The sequence below is a fragment of the Pleurodeles waltl genome, chromosome 12, assembly GCF_031143425.1.
Source record: "Pleurodeles waltl isolate 20211129_DDA chromosome 12, aPleWal1.hap1.20221129, whole genome shotgun sequence".
NCBI lineage: Eukaryota > Metazoa > Chordata > Amphibia > Caudata > Salamandridae > Pleurodeles > Pleurodeles waltl.
The window spans coordinates 204,138,755-204,157,087 of NC_090451.1; the positions used below are offsets into that span (position 1 = coordinate 204,138,755).

The 18,333-nt window shown below is 43.5% G+C and overlaps 1 protein-coding gene across 1 annotated transcript in view; it reads right to left on the minus strand.

The window, feature by feature from the left end:
• Nucleotides 1-1,101: 1,101 nt before the first annotated feature.
• The window catches only part of APRT (adenine phosphoribosyltransferase), a 55,868-nt gene continuing 38,636 nt past the window's right edge, over nt 1,102-18,333 (minus strand). Inside the window, exons 5-6 of the mRNA XM_069217039.1 lie at nt 17,865-17,943; nt 1,102-1,890 (exon numbers count right to left, since the gene is read on the minus strand). Of these exons, the coding sequence (XP_069073140.1) occupies nt 1,748-1,890; nt 17,865-17,943 (222 nt within the window). The 3' untranslated portion in view covers nt 1,102-1,747. The remainder of the gene's footprint in view (nt 1,891-17,864; nt 17,944-18,333) is intronic.

An 18,333-nucleotide genomic window follows, 5' to 3' on the forward strand; every position in this document is an offset into this window, starting at 1 on the left:
GACACCACAAACAATTTTAGTGTGGGTCTGTGACCGACATTTGACCTACACACTCCCTACAGGGTTTAAGACCAGACTTCCTTGGCTGCGACATTGTTACACAAGAAGTGAAACAGTAGCTCCCTGGTAGCCTCGAAGAAAAACAGTTACTTGAAGGCACGGAAAAAAAGGAACTGACGTCTGCACGTCGACCTCTTATTGCCTGGATGACGTCATACGGTGTCGCGTGGGAGTCGGGCAATTGTGACGTCATTGTCGACGTGCAGAGCTAGAAGAAAATTTCCGTTGAATGCTGGCGCGTGGGGACAATTCTTTAGGTGAGGAATCCACAGGTAGTTGTATCCATCAGAAGTAAGATTACTGTGCACTGCAGTATCAAGTAGTGGCTCAGGCGTGGGTAAGGGGTCAACAAGAAGTGGAGACCGTCCGGGACGGTCTTTGACGTGGTGGTTGGGGTGCAATAGTGCAGTTTGGGTGCTAGCTCCAGAAGAGTGAGGGTAGGGTCCTAAGATAAGCTGACTTCTTTGGGCACTGCAAAAGTGTGGGAGTTCAAAGGCAGGGTCCAGAATGAGCTGAAATGCTCAAATCAAGCTGGGGCCCAGGCTAGTCTGGTTGCTGGCCAGACAGTCTAAGTATAAAACCATACACAGGGGAAGGATAGGAAGCATTAGAGGAGTCTATAAAAGGTGAAACATGCCAGAGCGTGCAGCTGACTTGCCAAGTGCATCCTGCTTGTCCTGTGGCTTTCCACCAAGAAAGTCAATGGACTGACACCCCAGCTACAGCTACCGGAGGCAGGACATCAGAATTATGAGACATATTCACTGAAAGAATATGGTCCAGGTTTCATGAAGGCAATCTGATTTATATTACACAAACTCTCATTTTATCCCACCTGGAATTTAAATACTTCAGGAAAAGTCTTCAGTACACTAGATTTGCAATCCATAATCAAATTTATATCATCATTTGACCCACATGAAACACAACTTGAGCATGACACTTATTAAAATACTCCTTCCACACGGACGTCCATCATTTAATCTTTCACACAGTCATAACTAGAAACTATGCAGAATTGAAAAATATAAACACCTTAAATGGGATTATAAAAAAGTCTTACTTAAAAGGCTATTTTATTTAGGAAGAACACATGATTTAAGACTACACAATGCAAGCTGGCCTACAAGTAGCAAATCTCCTCATTCATCATTTTTTGTCTATACACTTTCCTTTCAGGATGGCGCAAGAATTGTTCACTGTGGTTTAATACAGATTGCACCTGTAAGAAGAGAAGTATGGGGACATCCAAAAAATGATGCTTCTCCAAGTAAAGGAGAAAAGAAACAGAGGAGACATGCTTACATTGCGTCACTTGTTCCTAGTCACTAGTGCCCACGTGGACCAGGGCTTCCTTTTTCCTATCACCAGGATAGGTGTGTGCATGTAGAATTGCTATACAAGGAAACATTCTTATTTGTTTATAGTACATAATTATAGGCAAAGCCTGCTCTCCCCATTTGAGCCAGATAAGGGAAATGAGGCACAGGGTGATTACATAATCTGCCCTGGATCCTACAATTTGATCAAGTTGTGAATCAGAGATTATCAGGATGGCCTTCTGCTTCCACAGTCAAGAGCTTGATCTTCTATGACACAACTCTACCTCCAATGGTCATAATCAGGAACACTCTTGGTGGGTGTTCACAAAAACCAAAAGGCGAATGACTGGATTCAGAAGATGGGCCTAATCATACTGCAACAAGGAATAAATTGGGACAGATTTCAATTTCTCTGTCCCCCGGAGGCTTGTCAACTCTATCAGAACCAAGCATTCAAGAATTTCAGCCCCTTTCTTCTTCATGAGCTGACAAGCTGCCCACAAGGTACCTGCAAAGAAACAGATATTTTAAGTATGGTGCAAAAAGACAACATACATACAGTGCACTGCTACTTTCCCCATAGAGAAGTTTTGAAAGCATCATAGAACCAAACCCAAGAAAGCAGAAAATGCAGCTATGAGCATTTCAATGTGCAGTTTTATAACGCATCGGCAGAAAACGAGGTGCATTAGACAAACTGGAATCAGAATTGGAGCACACATCCCACCTTTCTAAACAAGATTTTCAATAGCTAAGCAATGCTTTCCAACCACTACATTAGCTCTCTTGTAGGTATTTGTAGTTGTATAGCCCTGGAGATACATATTATAGGGAGACTTACTGTAAGACAATAAAAGATAGCACACGTCAAGCGGTGATTCATATAGTTGTACTACACAATTACATTTCACATATTTACAATGGCAATTCACAGTTTCTACATTTTTAGGTATATGGAGGATCTGATTTACCTAGAACCACTAACATTCCATTATTAGATTTTAAGTCTCTAGGTGATTCCAAAATCATTGGCTTAGCCACAAGACGAGGGCATCTCTTCTAGCTTCCTTCATCCCTGATAAAATGTGGCCGAAGACTCAGAAGAAATCTACACATATGTTGAAGGTGGTGGGTATGAGAATGGTGGAGGAAAAAAAAAAAAAAAGGCAGTGGAGTGGTCAGTAACACTCAAAATGTGCATTGTCTAGATGTGGTCAGATACAGGCATACATAAATGACCAGGAATGAAAATGTCACTTACCCAGTGTACATCTGTTCGTGGCATTAGTCGCTGCAGATTCACATGTTTGGCACAGTCCGCTGCCTGGTGTTGGGCTCGGAGTATTACAAGTTGTTTTTCTTCGAAGAAGTCTTTTTTGGTCACGGGACCGAAGGACTCCTCCCTCTTCGGCTCCATTGCGCATGGGCGTCGACTCCATCTTAGATTGTTTTCCCCGCAGAGGGTGAGGATGGAGTTGTTTGCTATAAATAGTGCCCATGCAATGGAGTGAATATGTATGTACGTTAAGAGTTTATAATAATTATTTACAAATGTACAGAAGTTTAAGATTTATGATCTACTTCTAAACGGCTACAGGCTTCCCGGGGAGGTGGGAGGGTACATGTGAATCTGCAGCGACTAATGCCACGAACAGATGTACACTGGGTAAGTGACATTTTCAGTTCGATGGCATATGTTGCTGCAGATACACATGTTTGGCACAGACTATAAAGCAGTTACCTCCCCTAAAAGCGGTGGTTTAGCCTGTAGGAGTTGAAGTAGTTTGGAATAATGTTCTTAGTACAGCTTGGCCCACTGTAGCTTGTTGTGCATTTAGTACGTCTACACAGTAGTGTTTAGTAAACGTATGAGGCGTAGACCAGGTTGCAGCCTTACATATTTCGCTCATAGGAATGTTTCCTAGAAAGGCCATTGTAGCACCTTTCTTTCTGGTTGAGTGTGCCTTTGGTGTAATAGGCAATTCTCTTTTGGCTTTAAGATAGCATGTTTGAATACATCTGACTATCCATCTAGCAATGCCTTGTTTAGAGATTGGATTTCCTATGTGTGGTTTTTGAAAAGCTATGAACAGTTGTTTTGTTTTCCTGATTAGCTTTGTTCTGTCAATGTAGTACATTAGTGCTCTTTTGATGTCTAATGTATGTAGTGCCCTTTCAGCCACGGAATTTGGTTGTGGGAAGAACACTGGCAATTCTACTGTTTGATTTAAATGGAATGGTGAGATTACTTTTGGCAGAAATTTTGGATTTGTTCTTAGAACTATTTTATTGTTGTGTATTTGAATAAATGGTTCTTGTATGGTAAATGCCTGTATTTCACTTACTCTTCTGAGGGATGTGATTGCAATGAGAAATGCGACTTTCCAGGTTAGATATTGCATTTCACAGGAATGCATGGGTTCGAAAGGTGGACCCATGAGTCTTGTTAAGACGATGTTAAGATTCCATGAAGGAACTGGTGGTGTTCTTGGTGGTATAATTCTTTTTAGCCCTTCCATGAATGCTTTAATAACTGGTATTCTAAATAGAGACGATGAATGAGTAGTTTGTAGGTAAGCAGATATTGCTGCGAGGTGTATTTTTATAGATGAAAAAGCGAGATTTGCTTTTTGCAAATGTAGTAAGTATCCTACTATGTCTTTCGTAGAGGCATGTAATGGTTGTATTTGATTGGCATGGCAGTAGTAAACAAATCTTTTCCACTTAGATGCATAGCAGTGTCTAGTGGAAGATTTTCTAGCTTGTTTTATGACCTCCATGCATTCTTGTGTGAGGTCTAAGTGTCCGAATTCTAGGATTTCAGGAGCCAAATTGCCAGATTCAATGATGCTGGGTTTGGATGCCTGATCTGTTGTTTGTGTTGTGTTAACAGATCTGGTTTGTTGGGTAGTTTGACATGCGGTACTAGTGAAAGGTCTAGTAGAGTTGTATACCAAGGTTGTCTTGCCCATGTGGGTGCTATCAGTATGAGTTTGAGTTGGTTTTGACTCAACTTGTTTACTAGATATGGAAGGAGAGGGAGAGGGGGAAAAGCGTATGCAAATATCCCTGACCAACTCATCCATAGAGCATTGCCTTGTGATTCGCGGTGTGGGTACCTGGATGCGAAGTTTTGGCATTTTGCGTTTTCTTTTGTTGCGAACAAATCTATCTGGGGTGTTCCCCAAATTTGAAAGTACTTGTTCAGAACTTGGGGGTGAATTTCCCATTCGTGGACTTGTTGGTGGTCTCGCGAAAGGTTGTCTGCTAGTTGGTTTTGTATTCCTGGAATAAATTGTGCTATTAGGCGAATGTTGTTGTGAATCGCCCACTGCCAAATTTTTTGTGTTAGGAGGCACAATTGTGTTGAGTGTGTTCCTCCTTGTTTGTTTAAATAATACATTGTTGTCATGTTGTCTGTTTTGACAAGAATGTATTTGTGTGTTATTATGGGTTGGAAGGCTTTTAACGCTAGAAATACTGCTAACAGTTCTAGGTAATTGATATGAAATTTTGTTTGGTGTATATCCCATTGTCCTTGAATGCTGTGGTGATTGAGGTGTGCTCCCCACCCTGTCATGGAAGCATCTGTTGTTATAACGTATTGAGGCACTGGGTCCTGAAATGTCCGCCCTTTGTTTAAATTTTTGCTGTTCCACCATAGAAGCGAGAGGTATGTTTGGCGGTCTACCAACACCAGATCTTGAAGTTGACCCTGTGCCTGTGACCATTGTGATGCTAGACACTGTTGTAAGGGTCGCATGTGTAGTCTTGCGTTTGGGACAATGGCTATGCATGATGACATCATGCCTAGAAGTTTTAGCACAAATTTTGCTTGTATCTTTTGGTTTGGAAACATAGCACTTATTACCTTGTGGAATGCCTGCACTCTTTGTGGACTTGGAGTGGCAATTCCTTTTGATGTGTTGATGGTTGCTCCTAGATATTGTTGTGTCTGACACGGTTCTAGGTGTGATTTTGTATAGTTGATGGAAAACCCCAGTTTGTGAAGGGTTTGTATGACACATGTGGTGTCGTTTGCGCATTTTTTTACTGTGTTGGTCTTGATTAGCCAATCGTCTAGGTAAGGGAACACATGTATCTGTTGTCTCCTGATGTGTGCTGCTACTACTGCTAGACATTTTGTGAACACTCTTGGTGCAGTTGTTATTCCGAATGGCAACACTTTGAATTGGTAATGTATTCCTTTGAATACGAACCGTAGGTACTTTCTGTGAGAAGGGTGTATTGGTATATGAAAGTACGCATCCTTTAGGTCTAATGTGGTCATGTAATCTTGCTGTTTGAGCAGTGGAATGATGTCTTGTAGTGTGACCATGTGAAAATGGTCCGATATGATGTAGGTATTTAGTGTCCTGAGATCTAATATTGGTCTTAATGTTTTGTCTTTTTTTGGAATTAGAAAGTACAGGGAGTAAACTCCTGTGTTTTTTTGTTGTACTGGTACTAACTCTATTGCATCCTTTTGCAGTAGTGCTTGAACTTCTAGTCCTAAAAGTTCTAAATGTTGTGGTGACATTTTGCGTGTTTTGGGAGGGATGTTTGGTGGGAATTTGTGGAATTCTATGCAATAGCCATGTTGGATTATTGCTAATACCCAATTGTCTGTTGTAATCTGTTGCCAAGATTGGTAGAATTGGCTTAGTCTTCCCCCCACTGGTGTTGAGTGAAGGGGTTGCGTGACTTGAAAGTCACTGTTTAGGTGGAGGTGTTTTTGGAGTCTGGAATCTTCCCCTACTCCTTGGGAATTGACCCCCTCTATATCCCCTGAAACCTCCCCTTTGGAAGGAACCCTGATATGGTGTGGTTCTTGTTTGTTGGCTGGTGGTGTCTGTGGGTTGGCCACAAAACCCCCCTCTAAATGGAGTTTTTCTAAAAGAGCCTCTGCTCTGCGGGGAGTAGAGTGCGCCCATGGCCTTGGCCGTGTCTGTCTCCTTTTTAAGTTTTTCAATGGCTGTGTCCACTTCAGGGCCAAAAAGTTGTTTTTCGTTGAAGGGCATATTAAGGACAGCCTGCTGGATTTCAGGTTTGAAGCCTGAAGTGCGGAGCCAAGCGTGTCTCCTTATGGTGACAGCAGTGTTGACTGTTCTCGCTGCAGTATCTGCTGCGTCCAGTGAAGAGCGGATTTGATTGTTTGAGATCGTTTGTCCCTCTTCAACTATTTGCTGCGCCCTTTTTTGGTATTCTTGGGGAAGATGGTCTACGAGAAGTTGCATCTCATCCCAGTGAGCGCGGTCATATCTGGCCAGCAGCGCTTGAGAATTTGTGATGCGCCACTGGTTGGCTGCCTGTGATGCTACTCTTTTTCCTGCCGCATCAAATTTTCTGCTTTCTTTGTCCGGAGGTGGGGCGTCGCCAGATGTATGGGAATTTGCTCTTTTGCGAGCTGCCCCTACTACTACGGAGTCAGGTGGTAACTGCGAAGTAATAAACACTGGATCTGTGGGTGGTGGTTTGTATTTTTTATCCACCCTTGGGGTGATGGCTCTTGATTTTACGGGCTCTTCAAAAATTTGTTTTGCGTGCCGTAACATCCCCGGTAGCATTGGGAGACATTGATATTGGCTATGTGTAGCCGAGAGGGTGTTAAATAAAAAATCATCCTCTATAGGATCGGAATGCAGTTGGACATTGTGGAATTCTGCAGCCCTAGCCACCAGTTGTGAGTATGAGGTACTGTCCTCTGGCGGTGACGGCTTTGTAGGGTATGAATCTGGATCATTGTCCGGCACTGGGGTGTCGTATAGGTCCCAAGCGTCTTGATCCTGATTATCTTGACTTATGGTAGTTTGCGCTGGTGAGTGCATTTGTGGCGGTGTTTGTGCCGGCGATGCCTGTTGTAGTGGAGAGGGCGGAGGCGTGACTTTTTTAACCACTTTGGCTTGTGGTTGTGCGTCATCCTTGAGGAGACTGATCCTTCTTTTCCTCATTATTGGGGGAAGGGTTGATATCTTCCCTGTGTCTTGCTGGATGTACAGTCTCTTTTGTGTGTAGTCTGATTCTACACTTTGGAGCTCTTGTCCAAATCTGTGCATCTGGCCACTTATTCCTTGTTCCTCTGAGTAGGATGAAGGTGTGGTATTTTTCGGCGCCGAGAGAGAATCTTTTTTCGGTTTCGGCACCGACCGAATTTTTGTTCCTTTCGGCATGGATTCTCGGTGCCGATGTTTTTCGGTGCCGGTATCTTGTTTTTGTCTCTCGGAGCCGCTTTCTCGGCTCCGAGGTTGCTCCATGGCGGTCCCTCGACCGGAGTCGGGTGTCTTCGCTATGGGCGTGCCCTTTTTCGGCGCCTTCGACGGGTCGCCTGTTTTATGGGTCGAGCCATGGCCTGTTGGCAGTGGCGTCCCCTGGGCTTTCGTTTTGTCGATGGTTTTACTTTTCGACGTCTTACTCACAGTTTGTTGCTGTTGTTCGACGTCGGAGTCTCCGGATTCTGAGTCCGGAACCGAGAAGGTTTCCTCTTCGTCGTCGAAACGTTGTTTTGTCGGCGTGGACGCCATTTGTAGACGCCTGGCTCTTCGGTCCCGGAGTGTTTTTCTGGACCGGAAGGCTCGACAGGCCTCACAGGTATCCTCCTTGTGCTCGGGGGACAAGCACAAGTTACAGACCAAGTGCTGATCTGTATAAGGATACTTACTGTGACATTTTGGGCAGAAACGGAACGGGGTCCGTTCCATCGGCTTCGATGTCGCACGCGGTCGGGCCGACCAGGCCCCGATGGGGGAATCGAAGCTACCCCAAAGTCTTCCGATGATCGGTGTCGATGTACCTAACTATCCCGATACCGAACGGAACAATACCGACGCTTTCTTCCGAGATTCTGACTAACTTTCCGAACCGAAACACGGAGCGAAAAGGAATACGTCCGAACCCGACAGCGGAAAAAAACAATCTAAGATGGAGTCGACGCCCATGCGCAATGGAGCCAAAGAGGGAGGAGTCCTTCGGTCCCGTGACCAAAAAAGACTTCTTCGAAGAAAAACAACTTGTAATACTCCGAGCCCAACACCAGGCAGCGGACTGTGCCAAACATGTGTATCTGCAGCAACATATGCCATCGAACACACAGAAACTGTTAGGCATGGTCCAGGAAAACAGAGTGAACTAGAAGGCAAATATTGGACTTTCTTAGATTCGTATTACCTTGAGGGGCTGTGGAAGTAAAGCACTATCAAACTCCTAATTAAGTATGGAATCTCAGCAGGATTTCATCCGATAAATTATGCTGTGTGATTGCCCCAACACACAACTATTACATCATGTTAGAAACGGCTAAAAAAACGGAGTGATTTTGTATTACAAGATCTGCACGAAATCTACCTTTTCCACGGTCACCCCAAATGTTTAACCTTTTGCTGGACCCTATATTTTTGCTGGCTTAAGAACTCTATACACATTACATCTGCTAGCAAGTAGTGAAGTGCCTGCGCTTCCCTTCAAACATGGTTGAATTGGTGTATTACTAATTGGTGTAACTGACTTGCCTACAAGTTCCTGGTATTTGGTACAAAGTGTACCCAGGGCATGGAAGTTAAATGCCACAAATGTACTGCAGCACCTATTGTGCCATTCACTACAGTGGCAGTGCAAACATGACTTGAGGCCTTCCCTGTGTAGCCACACCACAGCACTGTAAAACTGTGATTCAAACTGTCAAAATAAACCTCCCTTTGAAATAAATATTAATCAATCACCTGTATGTATGCCTTATAGTCCATGGTATTTAAAAATATGATATCTCGAAGCTAAACGCAAGCATATCCTTACACTGGCTAGCACCCAAAAACTATGTTTTCACTGTGGCAGACCTGGAAGGCTTATGGAGAAAACCAGAGAAGAGATTAAAAACCATTATACTGTATCTCGGAAATGCGACAAACTTGAAGAATAATTAAACAACTACTTTAAATACTCATTAAAATGTAATTAAATTGTGAAGTTAGATGTTGAATAAATATTAAGCAAAAGTAACTTTTAGAATGTTACCTCTTCCCGGCCTTACGTTCCTAGGGGTTAATTTGAATTTGATCTGCAGCTTCTCCCAGCCAGTGATTAGCAATGGGTGTGAAAAAAGGGAGCACCTCCCAGGAGCAAACAGGCCAACCTGAATTGGCAGGGATGATGACTCTGAACGTCAGAGAATAGGCAGCTTGGATTTGTCGGCATCCTTTTTGGAACTCCTGGATATCCTGCTGCAGTGTCAAATCCTGCTCGACAGGTCTGCTGAGTTTACATAAAACAGTGGCGGTGCACTTGAAAGGTGGAGAACAGGATGTGAAGGCAATTCTTGTGTATGTACTGTCTGGTTGCTGGAGGACCTGTTTTTTGCCATACCAGACATTTGTCTCTGGGTTTATTGTGGGTATAGTGGATTCTTCAAACTATATTTTAATGTTAGTTGTAGGAAGTCACAAAGATTACCACAGTAAACGCCACAAAACCACCCAGCCCTAAGAGCCCACGTTTAGTGTGGGTGAAGACGTTTGAAATCTTGAAAATGCCCCAAGTGGATAAGGGAGTCCCTTGGAACTTTTACCCCACTGGTTAGGGCACACCCAGAAGTCATTCCCACCCACTAACTATTGCGGAGCATGAATGTGGCACCTTTGCACACCCACTTCAAAACACTTACTGAACCTTTGGATGATCAGAAGAGGACTGGGCCTGCTGTCTGATGCGAGATGAACCCTGAAGGGCTGGGCCTGCTACCTTTTGTACACAAGACAAAGAAACTGACTTCACACATAATAAGTATGACCTACTATTCTAGCTACAGGGATACAGCAAGCTCCAAGAAGCCTTTCCCTCACCTGCCCAACATGACCCATGGGAACTGGACCTGGCCTAAACCCTGCTGTTGATAGCTGTCTGACAACCTTGAGAATCTAAGTGCCACCCCTGAGGTCCTGGAGGGTTTTTAGAAGGGTCCTCCAGAGGTAGAAAGTGAAATCTTTGATCAGGACAAACCTGATTGGTGGTTCCGACCTGGGTTCCATTGCAGTCAGATCAAACTGTGCCTAGCTCCTGGTCTACTGCAACCTTTGACTATCATTAGCACTTTGTGCTTCTTGGCATTAGTACTACTAAAACTTTAAAAAGTAATATCTCTGGTTACCCTTATTGGATTTTTGCCATTTTGGTGCCATTTTGTTTATTAAGTTTTACTCAATGTTTCTATTTCGGTTTAGGAGTTTTGGGTTTATTGCTGTTTTGGTACTGCATAAATACTCTACACATTGCCCTTGATTAAGCTTATCTGCTCTGTTCCATAGGTACCAGAGTGCTGAGCTCAAGCCAATATAGTGACTGAGGGTTCTGATTATTCCTTACGGTGGGTAGTCCTTACGGTGGGTAGTCCTTACGGTGGGTAGTTACACACCCCAAATAATAATCTAATTTCTGGCGTGACAGCATTTTTATTTTTCATTTTCAGCCATGCTGCCATTCAACATGGCTTAAAGACAAAAACAATGACAAAAAAAAACCACTGAAAGGCAATAGTTCTTGCATAGGAGAGGCCTATTGGCTTTGCCAATGCTTGTTTTATAAAGCACTGGTTCACTTTGGTCTAACTTAGTGAACTAGAACAGGTAAAGGTAATGATGTGTAAGAATTTTGTGTTTTGGCATGGAGTTGTCTGGTCTTAAATGAAAACATTTTGACTCGAGTCAAAGGAAGCAGTGATCAGTTGGGTAAGACTTCCTCCAGTCAATTTACCAGAAAAATATAAACCAATTACTAATTTTTGTATTATTTAAAGTAATGTTAAACTGTAGATGCATATTAAGTATCTAAGCCTCCATTGTGGTAACCGATCTCTCAGGTTTTCCAGTCCCATGCACGACTAGCTCAGCCAGTATAGGCTTTTTCTTTGCATCCTGGGATTTGTCCTTTTGAAAGAATAGAATTCAAAACTATAATTCTCAGAAAGTACAGAAAAATCCTGGTCAGCTCCTCATACATTGAGGTGAGTTTCAGATAAGGTTTCCTACTAGCTAGCCTTTGTTACAAACTTTATGGTAATAAAATGCATTCCAAAATCCAAATATATGGAAAATGTCACTTACCCAGTGTACATCTGTTTGTGGCATGAGACGCTGCAGATTCACATGCTGTGCATATCCCGCCATCTAGTGTTGGGCTCGGAGTGTTATAAGTTGTTTTTCTTCGAAGAAGTCTTTTCGAGTCACGAGATCGAGGGACTCCTCCCCTTTCGGCTCCATTGCGCATGGGTGTCGACTCCATCTTAGATTGTTTTCCCCGCAGAGGTTGAGGTAGGAGTTGTGTATATAGTAATAGTGCCCATGCATAGGATAAGTATGTATGTACATAATGTGACTAAAAGTGATATATTTACAAATGTACAAGTTCAATTTTTATCAACTTATAACGGCTACAGGCTCCCGGGGAGGTGGGAGGGCGCATGTGAATCTGCAGCGTCTCATGCCACGAACAGATGTACACTGGGTAAGTGACATTTTCCGTTCAATGGCATGTGTAGCTGCAGGTACACATGCTGTGCATAGACTAGTAAGCAGTTATCTCCCCAAAAGCGGTGGTTTAGCCTGTAGGAGTAGAAGTTGTTTGAAATAATGTTCTTAATACTGCTTGTCCTACTGTGGCTTGCTATGTTGTTAACACATCCACGCAGTAATGTTTAGTAAATGTATGAGGCGTAGACCATGTGGCTGCCTTACAGATTTCTGTCATTGGTATATTTCCTAGAAAGGCCATGGTGGCACCTTTCTTTCTAGTGGAGTGTGCCTTTGGTGTAATAGGCAGTTCTCTCTTTGCTTTCATATAACAGGTTTGAATACATTTAACTATCCATCTGGCAATGCCTTGTTTGGATATTGGATTCCCTGCATGAGGTTTTTGGAAAGCTACAAACAATTGTTTTGCGAATTTGTTTGGTTCTATCAATGTAGTACATTAGTGCTCTTTTTATGTCTAATGTATGTAATGCTCTTTCAGCTACAGAATCTGGTTCTAGAAAGAACACGGGGAGTTCCACTGTTTGATTTAAGTGGAACGGTGAAATGACTTTTGGCAAGAATTTGGGATTTGTGCGTAAAACTACTTTATGTTTGTGTATTTGTATAAAGGGTTCTTGTATGGTAAAGGCTTGTATTTCACTTACTCTTCTGAGAGATGTGATAGCTATTAGGAAGGCTACTTTCCAGGTTAAGTATTGTATCTCACAAGAGTGCATGGGTTCAAATGGTGGACCCATGAGTCGTGTTAATACGATATTGAGGTTCCACGAAGGGACTGGTGGTGTTCTTGATGGAATAATCCTTTTCAGACCCTCCATAAATGCTTTTATGACTGTGATTCTGAATAGTGAAGTAGAATGTGTAATTTGCAGATAAGCCGAAATTGCTGTGAGATGTATTTAAATGGATGAAAAAGCTAACTTAGACTTTTGTAAGTGTAGTAGGTAGCTTACAATGTTTTTTGCAGATGCGTGTAATGGTTGGATTTGATTATTATGACCATAATAAACAAATCTCTTCCACTTATTTGCGTAGCAATGTCTTGTAGTAGGTTTCCTAGCCTGTTTGATGACCTCCATGCATTCTTGTGTAAGGTCTAGATGTCCGAATTCTAAGATTTCAGGAGCCAGATTGCTAGATTGAGCGATGCTGGATTCGGGTGTCTGATCTGTTGTTTGTGTTGAGTTAACAGATCTGGTCTGTTTGGCAGTTTGATATGAGGCACTACTGACAGGTCTAGTAGTGTTGTGTACCAAGGTTGTCGTGCCCAAGTTGGTGCTATTAGTATTAGTTTGAGTTTGTTTTTACTCAATTTGTTTACCAGATACGGAAGGAGTGGGAGAGGGGGAAAAGCTAAGCAAATATCCCTGACCAACTCATCCATAACGCATTGCCTTGGGAGTGAGGCTGTGGGTACCTGGATGCGAAGTTTTGGCATTTTGCGTTTTCTTGTGTTGCGAATAAGTCTATTTGCGGTGTTCCCCATCTTTGGAAGTAAGTTTGTAGTATCTGGGGATGAATTTCCCATTCGTGGATTTGTTGGTGATCCCGACTGAGACTGTCAGCTAACTGGTTTTGAATTCCTGGTATGTATTGCGCTATTAGGTGAATGTGGTTGTGAATCGCCCAATGCCAAATCTTTTGTGCTAAGAGACACAACTGTGTCGAGTGTGTCCCTCCCTGTTTGTTCAGGTAATACATTGTTGTCATGTTGTCTGTTTTGACAAGAATGTGTTTGTGGTCTATTAGTGGTTGAAATGCTTTCAACGCTAGAAACACTGCTAGTAGTTCTAACTGATTTATATGAAGTTGTTTCTGTTGAGTGTCCCATTGTCCCTGGATGCTGTGTTGGTTGAGGTGTGCTCCCCACCCTACCATGGAAGCATCTGTTGTTTAAATTTATAGGATTCCACCATTGAAGCGAGGTGTATGTTTGGCGGTCTATCAACACTAGATCTTGAAGTTGACCCTGTGCTTGTGACCATTGTGTTGCTAGGCACGGTTGTAAGGGCCGCATGTGTAATCTTGCGTTTGGGACAATGGCTATGCATGAGGACATCATGCCTAGTAGTTTCATCACTAATTTTACCTGGAACCTTTGGTTTGGGTGCATGCTTTGTATTACGTTTTGGAATGCTTGTACCTTTTGTGGACTTGGAGTGGCAATCCCTTTTTTGTGTTGATTGTTGCTCCCAAATATTGTTGTATTTGATACGGCTGTGTGATTTTTGGTAGTTCAGTGAGAACCCTAGTTTGTGAAGGGGTTCTATGACGTATTTTGTGTGTTGAGAACACCGTTCTTGCGTATTCGTCTTGATTAACCAATCGTCCAGATACAGGAATACATGTATGTGCTGTCTTCTGATATGGGCTGCCACTACTGCAAGGCATTTTGGGAAGACCCTTGGTGCTGTTGTTATCCCGAATGGCAACACCTTGAATTGGTAATGTACCCCTTGGATTACAAACCTTAAGTATTTCCTGTGCGAAGGATGTATGGGTATATGGAAGTATGCATCCTTGAGATCTAATGTTGACATGTAGTCTTGTTGTTTGAGCAAGGGGATTACGTCTTGAAGTGTCACCATGTGAAAGTGATCTGATTTGATGTAAAGATTTAGTGTTCTGAAATCTAAGATGGGTCTTAGAGTTTTGTCCTTTTTGGGTATTAGACAATACAGGGAGTAAACCTGTGCTTTTCTGATGATTGGGTACTAGTTCTATAGCATCTTTTTGCAACAACGCTTAGACCTCTAGCTGTAATAGATCCATGTGTTGTTTGGACATGTTGTGTGTTTTGGGAGGCACATTTGGTGGTAATTGTAGGAATTCTATGCAACAACCATGTTGGATAATGGCTAGGACCCACGGGTCTGTTATTTCTTCCCAGTTTTGGTAAAAATCTTTAAGTCTCCCCCCCACTGGTGTTATGTGTTGGGGATTTGTGACACTGAAGTCACTGTTTATTTTGAGGGGTCTTTGGAACTTTCCTCTAGTTTTCTAGTTTTAGGGAACTGTCCACCTCTGTATTGTCCCCGAAAGCCTCCTCTCTGATACTGGCTCTGGTATGTGGGTCTGGTTTGTGAGGTTGAGGGTTCTGTGCTTTGGGCCGGAAACCCCCCCCCCCCTCTAAATTGTGTCTTCCTAAATGTGCCTCTGCTCTGTGGGGAGTAGAGCGCGCCCATGGCCTTGGCCGTATCTGTGTCCTTTTTCAGCTTCTCTATAGCTGTGTCCACCTCCGGCCCAAACAACTGCTGTCCATTAAACGGCATATTAAGCACAGCCTGTTGGATTTTGGACTTGAATCCGGAGGTGCATAGCCACGCGTGTCTCCGAATAATGACCGCTGTATTCACAGTTCTTGCAGCTGTATCTGCTGCATCCATTGCCGATCGTATCTGGTTATTGGAGATACTTTGGCCCTCTTCCACCACTTGTTGTGCGCGCTTTTGGAACTCTTTGGGCAGATGTTCTATAAAGTGCTGCATTTCATCCCAATGAGCTCTGTCATATCTTGCCAACAAAGCCTGGGAATTGGCAGTGCACCATTGATTGGCTGCTTGTGCTGCAACTCTTTTCCCCGCTGCGTCAAACTTTCGACTTTCTTTGTCGGGTGGTGGTGCATCTCCAGAGGTGTGTGAATTAGCCCTTTTACGTGCTGCGCCTACTACTACTGAGTCAGGTGTCAGTTGCTGCGTGATGTACACAGGGTCTGTAGGGGGAGGCTTGTACTTTTTCTCCACCCTAGGTGTGATGGCCCTGCCTTTGACGGGTTCTTGAAATACTTGCTTTGCGTGTTTCAACATTCCTGGTAACACTGGAAGACTCTGGTACTGACTATGTGTTGACGACAAAGTATTAAATAAAAAGTCATTTTCAATCGGTTCAGCGTGCAGTGTCACATTGTGAAAAGCTGCTGCTCTGGACACCACCTGCGTGTAAGCAGTACTGTCTTCAGGTGGTGATGGTCTTGCGTGGTAGCAGTCAGGACTATTATCTGATACAGGCGCATCATAAAGATCTCATGCATCTGGGTCATCCTAGCTCATCCCTGTGTGCGTTGGAGACTGCATCATAGGTGGGGTAGCAATTGGTGATGGTTGCGGTGAGTGGTGTGGTGATGGTGGCAGAGTTACTTGTTTTGCCACCTTTGCCTGTGGTTTGTCTTTTTCTTGGAAAGCAAGTTTCCTTTTCATCCTTATAGGAGGGAGAGTTCTTATTTTCCCTGTATCCTTTTGAATATAGAGCCTTCTTTGTGTATAATCTGGCTCCCCTGCTTCTAGCTCTTGTCCAAATTTATGGCCTTGCAGTTGTGCTGAAAGGCCTTGTTCCTCGGTGTGGGAGCTTGTTTTCGGCTCCAAAGCAGGATGTTTCGGTACTGAAACCTTTTCAACAGTCTTTTTCGGCTCTGAAGCCACTTTTTTTGGTTTCGGTGTTCCGATCTCTCGGTGTCGACTCATCTCGGTGCCGGTATCTCGATTTCGAGATTGCTCAGAACCAGGGTTCCGGTGTCGAGTATGTTCTGTGCCGGTATCTCGACCGGAGTCAGATGACTTCGACACATGTGTGACCTTTTTTGGTGCCGATGGACGGTCACCGATTTTACGGGTTAAGCCATGGCCTGCTGGCGGTGTCGTCCCCTGGGCCTTCATGATTTTTGCGTGAGTTTTAGCTGGGGCTGTTTTACTCACGGTTTTCGGCGTCTGCTCTGTTTCGGGCTCGTCCGAGTCGGCAATGGAGAAAGTCTCTTCTTCCTCGATGTCGTGGTGTCCTGACGGCACCGATGCCATTTGAAGCCTTCGTGCTCTCCGGTCCCGAAGCGTTTTCTTCGACCAAAACGCCCGACAGGCCTCACAGGTATCCTCTTTGTGTTCGGGGGACAAACACAAATTACAGACCAGATGTTGATCTGTATAAGGATACTTGTTGTGGCATTCAGGGCAGAAGCGGAATGGGTTCCGTTCCATTAGCCTTGAAGACGCACGCGGTTGGGCCGACCAGGCCCCGCTGGGGAATCGAAGCCCCGAAGGGCTACCGGAGGTTTTCTTGATTCGGTGTCGATCTGCGTTAACTAACCCGATACCGAACGCAAACAATACCGTCGAATTTTCAGATATTTAACTAACTTTCCGAACCGAAACACGGAGCGAAGAGGAACACGTCCGAACCCGATGGCGGAAAGAAAACAATCTAAGATGGAGTCGACGCCCATGCGCAATGGAGCCGAATGGGGAGGAGTCCCTCGATCTCGTGACTCGAAAAGACTTCTTCGAAGAAAAACAACTTGTAACACTCCGAGCCCAACACTAGATGGCGGGATATGCACAGCATGTGTATCTGCAGCTACACATGCCATCGAACATATTATATATATATATATATATATATGTATATATATATATATATATATATATATATCATAAAGTGGGCAGCTACCCAAAAAGGGTTTCTAGGCCCTGAGCAAAGGGAAAGGAAATCCATATTCTGACAGCTTAAGCTAGGTATTTAGGCCTTAACGGAATGCAAGTAGTGAAGTACAATTTCTCAGAGGTTATGGGAGGGAATTCCACAGTTTTGGACCCAGGAACATAAGGGAGCATCCTCCCATATGGGCCAAGCAAAACCTGGGCACAGGGCCGGATTCAGTGATCTCAACGTACATGTGGTCTAGTAAGGCACTATCATATCCTGATTATAATGCAGACCCACTTTGGCTCTGTACATATAGCACAGAGCTTTGAATTGAATCTGCTTTTTAATCGTAAGCCAGTGAAGCTCATGGAAAAGGTGTGAAACCAAAGCGTGATTAGGAAGCAAAATGGGATAAATCTAAAACTCTATGGGTTAAGGGTTTTGAGAAAATCACAGATCATCAATGCTTTTTCAGATTATCACCACAGTTGTTTTATGGAATTCACAGATAGCCAGCTTATCCCTATTGCCAACTAACCAGACCTTCACTTACCTCCAGTGGCAAGCAGGTCATCAATAATGAGAACTTTCTGCCCGGCATCTACTGCGTCTGTCTGGATTTCTAGTTCAGCCTGAAACAATAAAAATTAGAGATTTCAGCACTTAACAGTTTTGTTATTAAACACAAAATACTTTTTTCCATTAGAGACTGCAATGGAGCCTATCAGGAATCAAAATGATCATGAGATTCAAAGGGTTACCCTCTCCTCTACCCCACGGAAAAACCAAATGAGATTTACTTCCATCAAGCTCGGAAAGATGAGCAAAAAAACATGTTTCTTTCCTGTAATAACTGTTTGCTGCCTGTAACAATTTTAGATACTCACACTCTATGTCACTATGGCATTCCAGCTAGACTTGAAAAGCATCTTCTATAAATCAATACAGTGGTTTTGACATCAGAAGCAGATCCTGTATGAGTCACGCTGACTTCGACTTGAAACACGAAGATCTTAGGCACC